The sequence below is a fragment of the Vespula vulgaris genome, chromosome 15 (assembly GCF_905475345.1).
Source record: "Vespula vulgaris chromosome 15, iyVesVulg1.1, whole genome shotgun sequence".
Taxonomy (NCBI): domain Eukaryota; kingdom Metazoa; phylum Arthropoda; class Insecta; order Hymenoptera; family Vespidae; genus Vespula; species Vespula vulgaris.
Window position 1 is genome coordinate 3,004,602 of NC_066600.1, and position 17,899 is coordinate 3,022,500.

At 37.6% G+C, this 17,899-nt stretch overlaps 1 protein-coding gene across 4 annotated transcripts in view; it reads left to right on the plus strand.

The window, feature by feature from the left end:
- LOC127069422 (homeobox protein homothorax) overlaps positions 1 to 17,899 on the plus strand; it is a 354,198-nt gene that overhangs the window by 16,731 nt on the left and 319,568 nt on the right. For all 4 annotated transcript variants that reach the window (XM_051006442.1, XM_051006440.1, XM_051006439.1 and 1 more), the window contains exon 4: positions 8,068 to 8,118. In XM_051006442.1, coding sequence (XP_050862399.1) covers positions 8,068 to 8,118 — 51 coding nt within the window. The remainder of the gene's footprint in view (positions 1 to 8,067; positions 8,119 to 17,899) is intronic.

Consider the following 17,899-nt stretch of genomic DNA (forward strand, 5'->3'; position numbering starts at 1 on the left):
ATAGTTTCCTTCGTAATTTCTTTAACACGAAATTTCATTTTATTTTCTACAAAATTATACATATATATATATATACACACAAGAAAAAAGAGAATGGAATCGAGGAATACGAACGATCAAATCGTAGAGACTAATTATTAACCATGATTATTAATTCTTTATGATTCTATCGGCCGGTGTGTACTATCGGAACGAAACAATCTCGATTTATTTCGATGGTCCCCAGAGAATATAGGTAGAGCTATCTTTCATTCGTGCATCAGTGCCTGCTCGTACCGAAGGAAATATATGTGTGTGTACGTGCGAAAGAGAGATAGAGATAGAGAGAGAGAGAGAGAGAGAGAGAGAGAGAGAGAGAGAGAGAGAGAGAAAGGTATAGAAGAAGGGGGTAGAGTAAGAGGAGGAAAGAGCTGCTCATTTTCTGCCATTGTAAATTGATCTATTCAGTGGGTCCAGGCCGACGGTATTATCCCCTCGCGTTTTGCGCGAGCCGCGTGCTGCTGCTCGTCTCTTAGCCGTATGGGTCCCTGAACATTTTCTCTCTCTCTCTCTCTCTCTCTCTCTCTCTCTCAGTCTCTCTTTCTCACTCTCTTGCTCTTGGCCCCTTTCGAAGCTTTTGGCCTTGCCTGAGAAGCGAGGACGCCGCGAGGACGACCCGCTGTGCCCACGTTGCGCTCATTGTCCTGGCCCTTTTTCCCTCGCGAACGAAGGAAGCGACCCAGTTTCTCTGTTCCTTACACACCGAAGTCCTCGCTCTCGATTTCACACCAACCGTGTATCTAACTCGACGTGAAAAGAGCTACGATCTCGTTCGTGTTCGTCTTCTAAATTCGTTCGCGTAAAAATCATACTATATCTTTACTATCGTCGTTACCATCAATGATTTATTTTAATCGATCGTTCGTGGATCGATCGAAGAAAGCGTTTAGACAAACGCGACGTGCTTTCTAATCGATTGGATATATCTTTGGACGATCATCGTCGAACAGTAGGTTAATAGATTCATATGTTTCTATAGAAGTTTCTCTATGGATCGTTTCAACAGATTGCGCACATATCGAACTATTTTCTAATGTAAAGAAGGTAACTTCGGATGAAAGGGCAAACGCGTGGGCGTTGAGAGCAGGTAGTCTCTCTTCGCGTCGTTCGCTTCGTTTCGCTTTAGAAAAGCATTGACGAGAGTAACAGTAGGAAGAGAGAGAGAGAGAGAGAGAAAGAGAGAAAGAGATGACTACGACGAGGAGGAAGAGCTTCGGTCCCGGGATTTATTGGCGCAATTGGAATGCACCTCCGAGAGCATTAAACCGTCGTAAAACGTTGGCCCTCGTGTCACTCTCTCTCTAACGCGTGCGACTACATGCCGGCCAACACGATTTCTGCATACTATTTCTAAAGGAAAGAATTCTGAATTATCTCGTGAAATATGGGCTCGCCAATATGACAAAATGTGTTTTCATTGTTATATCGTGCTTCTTTCTTTTATGAACGGCGTATATTACTGCTTGAGGTCTCGCTCGATAGGAAAAGAAGATAAAAAAAAAAGAAAAAATAGAGGAACAGGGGGAAAAAAAAGGAAACGATTCATTAAATTACGTACGTATAGCACCGTGATTGTAAAGGAAAAATATGACAAAAGTGTGACGAAACGATTCGCGATCGTGCTTCGTCAAATTGTACTATACTTAATTTACAATCGCATCGTTTTCTATTATATCTTTTTTCTTTTTTTTTTCTCTCTTTTTTTTTTTTTTATGGAAAAGATTTCATGTTATCCAATTGAAATCGACACGGCGACACTTTGCGAGATAGAATCGATTTGAAAATCGATTCGATAGCGGATCTCGAAAGAAACGTTTCTCTCAATTCTTCTTTTTCTTTCATAAAGATAGAGAAAGAGAGAGGGATAGAGTTTGTGTGTGTGTGTAAAAAAAAGAGAGAGAGAGAGAGCAAGAATATAAGTGTGCGCTCTCAGGAGGTTCCGAAGAAGAAGGGATAGCGTAAACAAGCGTAAAGCCGGATTATCATAATCGCGATAACGATGTCCGGAACGTCTCTTTTGTCGGACGCAGTATGCGCGATCGATGCGTCACGATCTCGAGCTTGACTTTATCGGCGCAACTGATTTTCTTCTCTCGCGGGAAATTGTTCGAGGATCTATCTCCCTTCCTCTCTCTCTCTCTTTATTTTTCTATTATTTATTTATTTATGTATTAATTTATTATTTATTTATTTATTTTTTTTTTTAATACATCGGGGATAAATCGAACGATCGAGACTTTAATCGACCAAAGTCAAAGACGTACAATCGACGATATATCATTTAATCCTTTTTATTATTACGTTATTTAACATACTGTCGTATATAATTATAATGTCAAAGGAAACAACGTTCGATTTTTTTCTTACGATTTAGCTTGTAAAAAATGACACGGTGAATCGCGTATCGAATAAGTAAATAGGGAAAATTTATCCACTTTATTAGAATCTCTCGAGAATGATAGAAATAAGATATGGAAAATATAAATCAATAACCGTCCTATTACGTTACGTTGAGTTGCATTTTCTTTGCAGCGCGGAGACACGCCTTGAATTCTGCAAACCCGACGAAGTGGGTTAGCGGAACGTAATTCACGTAAGAGAGTGCTCCTGCATATACAAGAGAGAAAAAGAGAGAGAAAGAGAGATAGAAAGGTCGTCAATCGTACGTCGAGTCGCACTTCTCGATTCGACCGGTTTTACTCGCACGTCGTTTCTCTGTCAAACTGCGAATTACGTTGTCCTTACGAATCCCTTTAATTTCATCCTTCGAACCGAAAGTTCATTCTTCGTTACCAAAAGTTTTTTTTATTTCCTCCTACAAGACGGAGAAAACCAGAGAGAGAGTTACTCTTACTTTTTCGACATCTTCCAAAATAACGTAGGACAAAACGCTTTATCGTTATCTGTTCTGGAGGATTCAAGCGTAGAATTCCACTTTTTAAGGGCCCCACAGAATTATCGTCGAAAGATCTCACCGCCCTTCTCTCTCTCTCTCTCTCTCTCTCTCTTTTTTTTTCGTTTTACGAAGACTTCTACGACGTTATCGCATTTTCGAGGTAAACGCCTTCTGTGGATATTCTTTCTTTCTTTCTATCTTTCTTTTTTTCGTTTTTTATTTTATTTTCATTCTCCACTTTTTCTTTTTTATTCGTTTCCTCTCTCTCTCTCTTTCTCGTTTAACGTAATTTTCTGTCATAATTGTGAAATAGAAAAAGAAAAAAATAGGAAAATGTTCCATACGTTCATATCGAAGATATAATATTAAAGATCTTATCATACGTTTTTAATTCTTAAGCTAGCACTTTGAATTTCCTCGATTGAAAATTCTTCGTTTCTTATATCTTACTTATACATTATTTATAATAATTATATATTAGATATATTCAATCACGTTGGCCTTTAGACAGGAAAGTTCAAAACCGTGTCTCTAATCTTGTTAAGGATATAACCATCGAAACAATGCTAGTGAATATTATAGAAAAGAGAATAGATCCTGACGGATACCTAAACAATTTATTAAGATTATTGAGGTAGTGCTGTGATTGGTTTGATAATAAAAAGAGAAAAGAAAGAAGAAAAGGGAAGAAGGAATAAGGAAGAAAATTACTGCACCCGACCGTTCGAAAACTGAGATAATAAGGCGAAGAAAAAATATGAGGAATAAGAAACAAGAGATACAGACATAAACTTTTATGACGGTCGACGACGTTTATTTAACAATGTTCGGGCCGATATTACGACTATTTATTTACAACCGGTCATATCTTCATTGTTTGGCACGCAGAAAGTCAGAGGACCCTTTGGGAAAGTCAACGAGCATATTTGAAAGAGTTTCTTAATGGTTGGCCATCTCAAATGGTTTTGACAATTGTCAGGGTTCCGAGGGATCGTAAGGTCAGCTCAGCTGTTGTTGGAAAAGCGTCGTGGTCATAAGATTTTGAATCGAGGAGGAGGAGCAGAAGAAAAAGAAAAAGAAAAAGAAAAAGAAGAAAGAGAGAGAGAGAGAGAGAGAGGAAGAAGAAAAAGAAGATAAGAGAAAGAGGGAACGTATTGCTTCGATTTCGTTTCTCGCAGACATATTTTTTTATATATATATTTTTTTATTTTTTAACTCGATGATCCAATCTTAAGATGAGCGAGCCAATAAAGAGAAAGAAGAAGAAGGAAGAGAGAGAGGAAGAAAAAAAGAAAAAGAAAAAAGAAGAAGAAGAAAAGAAAAGAAAAAGAAAGAAAAAGAAGAGACGTAGAACTGAACGTGCAGTAAAGTTTACGCGGGACGTAATTCGTTTTACTGCATCGAGACACGAAGACGAGGGGGAGAGGAAGAGGGTGAGGGTGAGAGGGAGGTAGGGAGGGAGGGAGGGAGGAGGAGGTGTGTTCACCACCCATCGTTCGCCGGTACAGCGTGGCACGCGGTTTTCGACCGCATTAGAGTACGTTTTATTCTTCGAATTAATTTCTTTTTTCTTTTTCCCCTTCCTCTCCTTATCCTCTTTATCACCCACCCACTCTCCTCCCTCTATCATCCTTTCTTTGACAACGTGATCGAAGTCGTTTTAAAGTTTACATACCTACTTGCGTGTGTATGGATAAAGTTATCGAAATTTTTTAGGGTTGAGAGAAAAAAAAAGAGAGAGAAAATTAAAGAAAAGAAAATGAAAAAAAGAAAGAAAGAAAGAAAGAAAGAAAAAGAAAAAAAGATAGAAAGAGAACGGCAACGTTTACTATGAAAACTTTCCGAGAGAATTGGAAACTTATAGGACAGCTGTTTGAGAGATATCTTTGGATGGGATCGAGGAACAGTTCGATGACGTTAATCGTTCCATGGCGTTAGGTGCACGCGTGCTAGCAAGCGAACACGAGCGCACGAGTATGGGAAGCTTCCCAAACAGACGCTAACATTCTCTAAATATTATCGCACAATATTTTTATCGCAGGGCCAAGCCGGAATCTCTCGTTTATTTTCACGCCGGATACCTAGCTCAGCGACGATCGATCGATCGATTAATCTACGATTTGCGTCTCTCTCTTTCTCTCTTTCTCTCTTCCTTTCTCTCTCTCTCTCTCTCTCTCTCTCTCTCTCTCTCTCTCTCTCTCTCTCTTTCTCTCTTTCGTTTCGAACGAAAATTTTTATCGATTAATTTTTTTCCTCTTTCGTGCTTTCGCATCACGAACGCTCGTTTCGTGTCATATCAATATATCGATTTTTCGTTACGTGTATACATATATACGCGCACGTATTTGTGTATGTGTGTGTGTACGTACAGCCGTGTGCGTGCTTGTAGGCACGTACTATAATACATTGTACAAGCTATTACGAAGAAAGCGAGCGGTATAATCCGTCGCTAAATATAATCGATAAACGATAATCGCCGTCTATGAAGGCTTATCGCGCCTTATCTTTAGCCTGGTTACGATCCTTTCTGGTATGTGTCCGATTACGCGTTTCCCGTTTTCAACGATTTCTTTTAAAACTCTATGTATCTACAGGTAATTGAACTTTTCAATAGAACATTCAATGTAAAAATATACTGGAGATTACGAATTATGTATAATGTTGTATATGTACAGAAAAAATACACATACATATGTGTCAAAAGATACGAGATTTAGAAAAAGAAAGGTAGAAAGAGGGACAGAGAGAAAGAGACAAAAAGAAAAAAAAAAGAGAGAGATAATAGATACCGTTTACAATTTTTAATAGGAACGCTTAACAGAACAAATAACGCTAGGTTAATCGTTCTGTTCGAAACGAAAAAATATACATGGTCGACAAGGCCCTTCGAGAAGAAACTAGCCCTTGTCCACCCTTTTCATACCCTTTTCGTTCTCTTCCATTCCAACAACGTAACAAGTTTACCTTATTCCGTGTCACTTAACTCCCACGAAGAGTTGACAGTATTTTTTCTTTTCTTTTTCTCTTCTCTTCTCTTCTCTTCTCTTCTCTTCTTTTCTTTTCTCTTCTTTTCTTACCTTTCCTTTCTTCGTCGTTTTTTGTTGTTATTGTTGTTCGACGTTACGAGACGCCTTCATTACCTATACACTCGATGCGATGCGCGAGTCACTCTCATTCAGAATTCAGGCTCATGAATACACGGCAGGCCCGCCCTTGGGAATTCTTCTGAGCTCTTCGGACTTATTTCATTACTTCGTTCCTCTTTTTCATTCCTTCATTCCTTCCTTCCTTCCTTCATTTCTTCCTTCCTTCCTTCCTTCCTTCCTTCTTCTTTCTTTCTTTCTTTCCTACTTCCTACTTTTTCTTCCTTTAATCTCTTTATCTCTTTCTCTCTTTTTTCTCTGTTTCTTTTTCTCTTTCTCTTTCCGACTTTCTTTGAAGAATCGAAGAACCGAAAGCACAGCCGATTTTTACACGGTGACAATGCCGACACGTCGAGCCCATTCCACCGCATCTTTCTAATGAAGTCGGCGTCCACAAGAAGGCAATTTACAAGGATTCGGAGAAGTCACGATGTCTCTCTGTGAAACAAGATGAAAGAAAAGAAAAAGAAAAGAAAAGAAAGGGAAAAGAAATCCTCTTTTTATTATCCTTAGTCCTTACATTTTCTTTCCAAGTACAAAGCGAGATTACATGTGAGAGAATGTGAAGAGAGATCGTGCCTGGGAAAAATTAGAAACAAAATTAGAAACAATTAGAATTCGTCTGAATTTATTAAATATACGCTTTTATATCTATCTAATTTTCTTCTTCTCTGCACGCACGCACGCACGCACGTACGAAAAAATCTTTATTTTATATTTAAAGAAAGATGATAAAAGAAAATAAAAAAAAAAATGGAAAAAAAAAGAAAAGAAGAAACAAAGAATAAGAAAAAAAGAACTTCAATTACATTCTCCCTTGTGATATGATCTTCGAAACGAGACTCATTAATCAGATTATTGTAATCGAGAATGTCATCTTAATTATACGTGTATGATATATCTACGATCTACATACACGGATCATCATTATAATTAATGATTATTCTTGTAATTATATCTAACGTATAACATGCAATCTACATTCTAACGTATCAAATTTTGTAGATTTTCTCGTTTGCTTCTGGAATATCGTCATTTTCTTTCGAAGTTAACGTGATTCATACACCGACTAGCAAGGATTGTAAACTCTCTCTTTCTTTCTCTCTCTCCCTTTCTCGATACTCCACACGAGCACCCTTGTAATCTTATCGAATTCGATCGAATGGCCATTGAATTCCCGTGGCTACGTAATTCCGCGTGGCATCGGAATGTTACAGGGTTCTTATCGGGAATAATTACTCGTTTTTTATTTATATTATTTTATTTTTTTTTTATTTTTTTAATTCGTAGATATACATATATGTTGCAAAAAGTAGGAGCAAAAACATTAGAGAATGCTCTCCGAACGCCGAGAAAGAATTTTAATGATATTAATCGTTATCGCGAGTGCATCTAATCGACTCGTAGTACGACTTGCAGTTGAGAGGTCTAATCTTTCTCTCTCTCTTTCTTTTTCCTTTTTTTTTGTTCTTTTCCTTGTCATTGAGAAAAGAAACATATATTGTATACCTACCACATATCCATATACAACAATATATATATATATATATAAGTACTTGCATAGCTAGCTATATAAGTACCCAATATAAAAATATTTCTTTTTCTTTCAATCGTTCTATCTAACTCGTTCGATTCTACGAGATATCATTGAAAATACTTGAGAATCCTCTTGGATTTTCTTTTGCTTTTCATGATTCTTTTTCAACGATTCTTCTTCTAGTTCTTAGAATTTCATCGAGTTCATCGACGCGTTTCCGCTTTTATATAGCATGTAGGTAACATACATAAGAATCGAACTGTGGGGGTCCAATTAAATGAATGGAAGCATGCATGTAAAGGAAATCGTTGTAGAAAGGGAAAGAGGAAAGAGGATAGACGTGTCTACGTTCGACGATACAATCGGTTTGCTTTTATATCCTTGCAATTACTGCTTTGGATTTTAATTATTAAATATCTAAGCTTAATGTATATTTTGCTTATGTGTTACAGATCAGACAAGAGAAACCCTACTACATAGCGGATCCGGAGGTTGACTCGCTGGTAAGTGTTTCCTCATTTAAACTTCCTCGCTAGTACTTACCAAAAACTAAGAGGGTGGGAGGGAAAGGAGAGCCGAATTTACCTTCGTGAATTTCCTTCCAAGTTCGTGAGAATTAGTACTATTTCTAAATGAAATAACGTTAGACAACTTCTCATGGTGTACATATATATATATGTATATACATATACATAGATAAGAACGCGTTATTAAAATAAATAATTTATTTCAATATTTCATAATATCTAATACAATCTAATATAGATAATATCTAATGTTAAGGATTGGCTGTGATTTTGGAGTACTTTTTCTTTTCTTTTCTTAATCTTGTTCTTTTTTTTTTTTTATTTTTTTCTTTATTTTCTTTTTTCTTTCTTTCTTTTTTTTTTTCTTTTCTTTTGGATCTCATTAGAACGAGATCCAATCTCGAATAAATTTACAGCGTAGGTGAGAGGCAGTAGAAATTATTTACGATCGGTTGTGTTTATATAAGTAGTAGCGTCCTAGGGTAAAGTAGTTGCTTCGGCTGAAGATTTCATTGCCATTTGTAATGGTAGCGACCAGGCGAGATTTACGATCGCTCGTCCTACGTGAATCTAATTAAGAAACGAGCTACGGACCGCCATATGTCCGTGTCTCTCTCTCTCTCTCTCTCTCTCTCTCTGTGCTTATGCTATATACATACATACATACATATATATATATGTATTTGTGAAAGAAAGAGTATTATAATCATCCAGCATAAAGGCGTAACAACGTTGAATTCCGTCGGAATAGAGTCGAAGAGGGACGCTTCGCTGTCTCCCGACATTGTTTTTTCCAAAGGCAGCACTACCTACCGAGCGTGTGGAACACGCTCGAGACCTTCGAAACTCGGAGGAAGAAATATTTCAAACGACCCTCCGCGTTCTCTGATCGAGATAACGTTCTAGTGGGCTTTTTAACTGACTCCTTGTGCCCGTACACCGTCGAGCAACGACGCTTTTCCGTCGACGTTCGAATTTTTCTTTTCTTTTCTTTTCTTTTATTTTCTCTGTTTTTTCCTTTTTTTTTTTTTTTTCTTTGAAAGTACTAGGTAAGAATCACGAAGCCGAGTGGAAATATAATTTTCAGTATAATAATCTGTATAAAAATTGTTCGCGTGCGTTGGATACGTGCGCGTGTGCCGTGCGTCCGTCCGTGATTTTATATTTATTATATATTTAATTTACTAAGGCGACTTTGTTATCAACGGAAATTGATATCGTATTCGTAATCATTCATCGAATAGATAATTATCGAATTTTTTTTGTTCGATGCAAGGAGAAAAAGAAAAATAAAAAAGAAGTTGTCGTGCGATAACGTAACATTTTTTTTGGCGATGGTCTCAACGATTTAACACGAAACGTTAGCGAGATAAAGAGAGATACAGAGATACAGAGAGACAGAGAAACGCGCACACACACACACACAGAGAAAGAGAGAAAGAGAGAGAGAGAGGACGAGGAAGATAGAAATATACCTATGGAAGGAAAGAGAAAGGGAGAGCGACGAAATGCATTTCGTCGGTGTTGTTCGCATCGTCGCGTGCAATTTTTCAAAACGTCACGTCCGCTGGCCTGCACACGCATAGAGAAAGAAGAAAAAGGAAAAAAAAAAGAAAAAAGAAGAAAGAATATAGAAAACGCGCCACGTTCGAGCGACAAACTCGCGTCAGGAGCGTCGGCAGTGACCTTATTGCAAAGTTGACGAATAAAAAAATAATATACGACAATAACAACGACGACGACGACGACGACGAAAGAAAATAAAGTGAATAAAAAAATAAGTAGAAAAAGGAAAAAGAATGGCGAAAAATCTAAAAAGAAACGGAGTAAAAAAAGGAAAAGAATAGTAAATATTACGAGAGTCGTCCAACTACGGTGGCGGTCAGAAAGAAGACCGCTCGAATTGAATTATGCATCGACGCGTTGTAGTTGTTGTCTTCGTCGTCGTCGACGTCGTCGTCGACGTCGTCGTCGTCGTCGTCGTCATCGTCGTCGTCGTCGTCTTCGTCTTCGTCTACGTCGTCGTCTCGAATGTCGCGCGGGAAAAAAACTAGTGGCATCTAAATTGTAAACGGGAGATGAAAAAAAGAGAGAGAGAGAGAGAGAGAAGGAAGGAAGAAACGATACGAGAGAAAGAATTTTTCATGCCGTTCGATGCGAAAGTCGATCGTGCTTCCATCGCAACTTCATGGAAATCCAGGAAAAAGATCTTAAAGGAAAATGTTTTTTGTTGACGTTCAAAACGTACAAAACACCGTTCTCAAAGTACCAAAGTCATCCAGGTATAGAATATCTACCTGAACGTGTAGAAGCTTCATCGAATCATGGCGTTTGAAGGAAAAAGAGAAGGAGGAAGAAGAAGAAGAAGAAGAAGAAGAGAAAAGAGAGAGAGAGAGAAAAGGAAAAAGAAACAAAAAAAAAATAAAAAAAAAATAAAGAAAGAAAGAAAGAAAGAAAGAAGAAAAAAGGGGAAAAGGAAAAGAGAGAAAAAAGCAACGAAAGGAAAAAAGAAAGAAAGGAAGAGGAGAGAAATACATAGGTAAAATACTTAGGTAAAATCATGGATAAATAAATAGCAAAAGAGCAAAGGATGAAAGGTGAATGTTCTCGACGTGATAAAAATGTTCAAAGAAGGAGAGAAGCGTTCTCGGTTGCTGTTGCTGCAGTCGGTCGGTCGGTCGGTCGTTGCTCGTCGGCTGGCATTCGTTGCATCGGCCAGAAGTGGCGTGGCTTCATTACGTCCGTAGCAAATCGCAATCTACGAGCAATGAGCTTCTATCGTAAAGAAGAAGCTACGTAGCTCTTTGCGCTTTTTGCTTTTCCATCTCTCTCTCTTTCTCTCTTTCTCTCTCTCTCTCTCTCTCTATCTCTCTCCTTTTCTTTCTCTTAATCTCTCTCTCTCCTCTCCTCTCTCTTCTCTTTTTCTTATCTATTCTGTCCTTTCTTCCGTCTTTATTCTTTTATTCCTTTTTTTTTTTTTTTACTTTTTCTCTTTCATAAGCAATACACGAATTGTGTGTGTGATGTGTGTATATGTGTATGTATGTTATATAGTTATACGCACAACTAGACGAAGGACTCAGGTATTTACAACGCTTTGTTTTGTTTACTTTACTTTATTCTTTTTTCTTTCTCAATGAGTCATATAGCTTCGATCGAGCATACGTTTTCTTTTTCAATGATCTTCCAAAAGAAATATAAGTCAATGTAAACATACACACGCTTGATTACCTTGCCTTTAGGAGAAAGGGCATCCCTCCTCAATAGGGAAAAATTCTAAGAGCTCGGTTAGTATTGACTCGGTTACGATACGCGTTAGACCGCTTTAGATTTCCTTCGCAAAATCTAATTCGTCGTGAATAAATGCGTAGTGCAGTACGGATTTTAAAAACGTCTTCAACGTGTTCTTTCATCGAAGGACTCTAAAGGGACGGACTACGTCCATGAAAGGGCTCGAAGTGCCAGAAAATTTGTAGCAGCTGCGAGCTACGCGTATATAAGGGCCGGAAAAACTCATCGACGAGAAGGGCCGGAAAAACTCATCGACCCTTATATATATATATATATATATATATATATATTCGTCGTATTAGGTATTTCTATTTCGTTACAATTTTATCTATCTTTCTAAGTTCGTTTTGTGCGTATATGTCAGCCTTTAAACTGCGTATCGTAGCTTTAATGCGTATTTATATTTTCTGCGTGATTATTTCTTACTTATTTAAGTTATTTTACGTTATTACCTTATATTATTATATATAACTTATTTAAGTATTTAAGTTAAGTTACAATTTATCCGAAAGGGATATTATCGAGCGAACGATTTTTGCATCAATATATGTAAGACGAAGCGATGATATCAAGGGGAAGGACGTTTCTAAGGGTTACGTCTTGGATATTACAAAGAAGAAGAAAAAATTGAAATTGTTAAAAATAGAAATACAACGTGGGAAAGTGTAGATAATATAGGAGCACCCTTAACTTTTTAAGAAAAACTAAGACGCAACAAGAGACTTCTAGATTTAAGTAAAACGTACACACTCGCTCGTGTTTCCTTTCCTGGAAGGTCAAGGGCTCTTCTCTTCTCAGGTTAGGAAAAAAAAGGACTGCTTGCGACCATAAGAAAACCAAAAAAGCCTCGAAAAACTGTTCTCGCTTTTGGAAAATACTCCAGGGTGGTTTTCCCTTGGTATCCGAGATCTTATCGCTATGCGGCCACAAACGACGTTTTCTCTTTTCTCTAATTCGTCTACAAATTTATTGCGCCTGCATTTTTAAGCAACGACTGGTGACTACCCTTTTTTCTTTCTCTTTTTTCTTTTTCTTTTTTTTTTTGTAGATATCCGTAGATTTCGATTAAAGTTATCGTACGGACGTGCACGTATGCGTCATTTTTCTTTTTCTTTTTCTTTCACCTCCTACTTCTACTAGTTTTCTTGTTTATTTATTTTCTTTTATTTTCCACAAAGCGGAAGTTTCCTTAACGTTCTTATCGTTTCATAAAACATCGTCGTTATCTAGTCGTATACTTCTTTTTTGTACAAAATATATATAATATAATAACATGTATATACTATAGATATAATAACACAATATATATTAATATCGTATATATATATATAACATTGTTAAAGTTAGCTACGTTAACAGATAATGTACACAACATCGTATAACATTTCTATACACATATACTCTCGCATTGACATCAACGTGCGATCGCACACGCAAGAATACTCGATGAGGACACTCGAGATGACACCTCGTGGGCGTACAAAACGATGGCCCGGCTTCTTCGTCGATGTCGTAAAGGAAACGAGGGACGAAAAGATGGCAGAGCAAGAGAAGGAAGAGAAGGATAAGGATGAGGATGAGGATGAGGATGAGGATGAGGATGAAGTGAAGGAGTAGAAGGAGGAAAAAGAGGAGGAGAAGGAGGAAGAGAAGAATAAGAAGCTTGGTTGTAGCTACGGAAGAGTGCAAAGCAAGCACGCTTTTCGTGCTCCTCCTCCTCTTCCTCCTCTTCTCCTCTATACCATAAGGAGAGGGACACATAGCTCTGAGAGCTCGCGATCGTTGTGAGAAGGCGAGCCTTCGCACACGCGCTTGAATAATATCCTCCATTAGCATAAGCGAGAAATGAGCCAATGAGATGCTAATTGCCGGTCTTGCGTTTGGAGAATAATTACCGCGGGCCACTTCGACTGGCCGTTGTCGTTGCGAGCTTCTATCTCTCTCTCTCTTCCTCTCTTTCTCCGTCTCTTTCCGTTTTTCAACTAATATACGAGTTCTTCCTCGTCTTTATATCCTTTTTTATATTTTTTAAGTATACTCGAATCGAATCGATGTATAATTATATCAAACGTTTATGATTTAGATACGAAGTAATTATGCGCTAATTACGTTTGTTTCATTGCGACGATATAGATTCGATCGTAGGATATTCATTTGTAATAATTAACGATATTCGAGAAAGAATAGAGAATGGTGATATTTTATCGATCGACATATGGGTCACACGTGACCTCGTCGTAACCATGGATGAATGCTGCCAGAAGAGCCATCGGAGATCTAAATAAAAGCTCCACGAAACGTTGCCGAGACTCGTTCGCCGAGCTCTGCTATGGAAGATCCATGTAACGGTACCCGAGGAACCAAGGATACTCGATGCTTCTTCGCCAGCAAGGATCAAGAACGAAACCTTTATCCCCTATATCGTTATATCTCTTTCTTCTTCTTGCATCGTCGAAAGAAGCTCGCACGCGATTAGCCGCCCGATGATCGCCCGTCTTCTCATACCACGAATATTTTTCTCTTTTTTCTTCTCTTTTCTTTTCTTTTCTTTTCTTTTCTTACCTTTCTTTCTCTCTTTTGCTTTTTGTTTTTTTTTCTTTCGCAAATGAAGATAATCATTCTAATATCTTAGAGGGGTCATCGTCTATCGACGATTATTATCGTACTCGTTAATTTTATATCCTTCGTACGTACATACATACATACATACATATATATATATTCAATTTTTAAGTTTTTCATTACGTTTAAATGATACGTAAATTGTAACCAAATATATACACACATATACTCGTTGAATTTCTAAGTTTTTCATTCTGTTCGAATATATGTGTACTTTTTGTAATCGATAAGTACCTTTCAGAAAGGATCAGAAGCGAAATAAGATATATCCGAATGATTTCGAGTAAGAATAAAAGAAGTTTTGAGTGGCCCGTTGAGTCTCGAAGAAATCGCGAGGATAGGAAGAAAGAAGAAGGTATAGCGAATGTGTAAAGTATAATGTAACGCGCGGAGGGACTGACGAACGCACCGCACCGTCGCCACTCCGGTGGTCCATAGGGAATTCTTTGTGGACGAATGCGAGGATTCGCGCTGCTTCCTTTTCTTTTTACTTTTTCTTTCTCTCTTTCTTTCTTTCTCTCTCTCTTTTTCTCTATCTCTGTCTGTCTTTCTTCCTTTTTTTTTTCTGTCTTCCTCAACATCTTCGAATTCTCTCTTTTCCTCTTTCTTTCTTTCTTTCTTTCTTTCTCTTTATCTTTTTTCTTCCTTCATTCTATGTACCATAATATTCTACAAGTCTTCAAAGAAAAACATCTATTCTTAAGTGGAATCGATTGATTTCAATTCATAGATTATTCGAATCGATGAAACTATCGAAATCCGATATTAGAAGGTAACTAAAAACGAATCTAACCAAATACCTAAGTAACTAACTAACTGACTAAGTAAGTAAGTAAGTAAGTAAGTAAGTAAGTAAGTAAGTAAGTACTTACCTAACTATCTTCGTCTTCCGCGTGTACGTTAATTACTTAGCCATACCATAATCGATCGATTAAAAAGACATACGTCGTCCGGTATTTATCGATACCGTTATAGAAAATTGACAAGGCTATTATCGATCGATAGTTGAAAAAACTCGAATAGGAATGCACTAGCAATTTCTAATTGGAGGAAGAGAGAAAAAGAGAAAGAGAGAGAGAGAGAGATAGAAGTTTCTGATCGGAAGTAAAATAATTGCCGACACTTATAATTTTTTTTTTTCTTTTTTTTTCCCTCATCATATCGTGTCAGGATCGTAGTTTGTACTTGTCTTGCTTCACTCTTCGTACGTGGCTTTATATCGTCCCCGAGCGTGACATCGAGAAAAAGGAAAGAACATACTCGTAGCTCGTCACGTTCCATCTCTTTCTATCTTTCTCTCTCTCTCTCTCTCTCGCTCTTTGCCTTTTTAGAAGTTGGCACACGGCGCTCGTTAAGACGTTTACGTCGCCAAAATATTCGTAAAAATGCAGCTGCAGTTAAAGAGCGACGTCACATACCTATACACACATATATATATATATATATGGATATACATGTTTGATGTATGTATGTATGTATATGCGTCTTCGTTCTCTTGGTCTTCTTTATGCACGCAGCTTTTATGATCCGTCTGCATACCTACGAGAATTTTCGTCTTTTTTTTCCTTTTTTTTTTCTTTCTTTCCTTCATCCTTTTTTCTTACCGTTACGTTTGGCATATAACAGATACGTCACGTCTACTCGTTATATCGTTGTTATTCATAATTTTCTATATTTTTATAGTTCGATCCGTAGGACATATCGTAGATACGTATATGAGCATACTGCATTGTATATTCTGATACATCGCGTTCTCTAATCGTAAAGCTTTTGTAAGAATAATTTTGTAAAAGTTTGCTTTAAAAGTGCGTAGGTCTTTGAACGAGCAAAGAAGAGAAAGAGAGAGAGAGATAGATAGATAGATAGATAGATAGATAGATAGATAGATAGATAGAGAAAGAGAGAAAGAGAGAGCTAGAGCTCGGAGTGTTTGCCGGTGACAAGTATTCCGCTGTTTAACAATATTTAAATATTGTCGCTTGGAGTGGCTGCGCATACCCGGTGCGTCGTAGATAAACCGTCCCTTGCTTGCACAGTGCTCTTGGGCTACCGTATATCGCCGGCATTCTTCACCATCTCTCCTTTGCGTGTGTACATACATATACAGTGTGTGGTTCGTCATCTACGTCGAGAAGAAAAATGTTTCAAGTTAACGTGGAAAACGTTAGACAAGATCTTTCTTCCTTCCTTCCATCGTTCGTTCGTTCGTTCGTTCGTTCTTTCTTTCTTTCTTTCTTTTTTGTTTTTCATAAGAAGAAGAAAAAAAAAACACGAGAAGAAACGTAAGATGAAAAAAATCTCAAACTATGATCGTTCTCTATAGATATCTATTGCGTGGATTCGTACGAATATCAACGATACATTTGAAGAAAGTGTTCGTTAAAATACTTGGATTATTTTACTTTCTCTCTCTCTTTTTTTTTCTTTTTAATTTTGTTTTTTATTTTGTTTTGTTTCGTTTATTATTATTATAATTATCATTATTATTCTTAAGAGTCGTTAAGTCGTCGGATATATTAGTATTATAATTGGCGTTAATCCTGCGAAATAATTATTCCAACCGAGTAAAAGAAACTTGAGTTAGAGGAGACGCGTAAAAAAGGAAGTATCGAACACCTTTGGATAGTTAACGCGATCGCCGATGGGATAAAAAGTTAAGAGCGCAGCTCGAAGATCTCCTCTTTGGAACGTACGATAGAATTAATTATACCTATATAAGAAATCTATATAGGATAAAATCGCATAGATATACTTGGCTATAAATCTCTCTCTCTCTTTTTATCACTTACTTTCCTTTTCTAGTTTTTTTTTTTTTCGTTTCTTTTTCTCTCTCCCTTTTTTCTCTCTCTTCCTTTCTCACTTACTTTTCTTTTTTATTTAACTTCGTCGGTTTCTACGTACGTAGGTACGTAAGTTAAGTTTAATAGCAAACGAGTGCGATAATGAAGCGATCGGGTGTCGGCCATCGGGCAAATTAGCAGCTTCGAAGAATACTTTCGCGGGGGGTAGTATAGTGTGTTGGTGTTGGCTACGGCATGAAAGGAGCAAAGAAGAGCGGAGAAACGAAAAGAGATAGAGAGAAACGGAGCAGAGACAGAGACAGAGATAGAGACAAAGATAGATAGATAGAGAGAGAGAGAGAGAGAGAGAGAGAGAGAGAGAGAGAGAGAGAGGACGCTCGTAAATCAGCGAACATCGATAAGAGTCGTCGCGTCGTCCGTACGATGTCCCTCGTTAATAATTGATACAATTAACGGCCATTCATTAGAGACTCGCGAGACTCTCCGTTACGTATCTACATGCATACGTATATATATATATATACACATATATGTATAAACACACACGTATGTACATAGTATACACGTAAACTCGTCGGTAGGGCAAGAATAACGCGCGAAACGATTTACATCCACTCAATGTTTCGCGCGCTTGTTTTCTCCGATCGACGCCGTTTCGGGGTCTGCCTTTATTCGCGACAGATAGTCGATATCGTCGACAGTTTTTCTTCTTCCTCGACGTTTCTCTTTCTCGAACGAGTTCGAGCTCTACCAACAACGCTAATGACCGACGCGATCGCGCGAACTTGATGTTGTTTGGTCTACGTTGTTTCTCTCTCTCTCTTTCTCTCTCTATCTATCTATCTATCTTTCTTTCTCTCTTTCTTTCTCTCTTTCTTTCTCTTGCTCTTTTTCTTTCTCTCTCTCTCTCTCTCTCTCTCTCTCTTTCACTATGTCTCTCCTAAACTCTTAATTATTTTTTTTTCGTGTTCTCTCTTTTTTTTTCTTTTTTCTTTTTCTTCTTTTTTTTCCCCCCTCATCCAATTAGCGAGCACGTCGAGGTT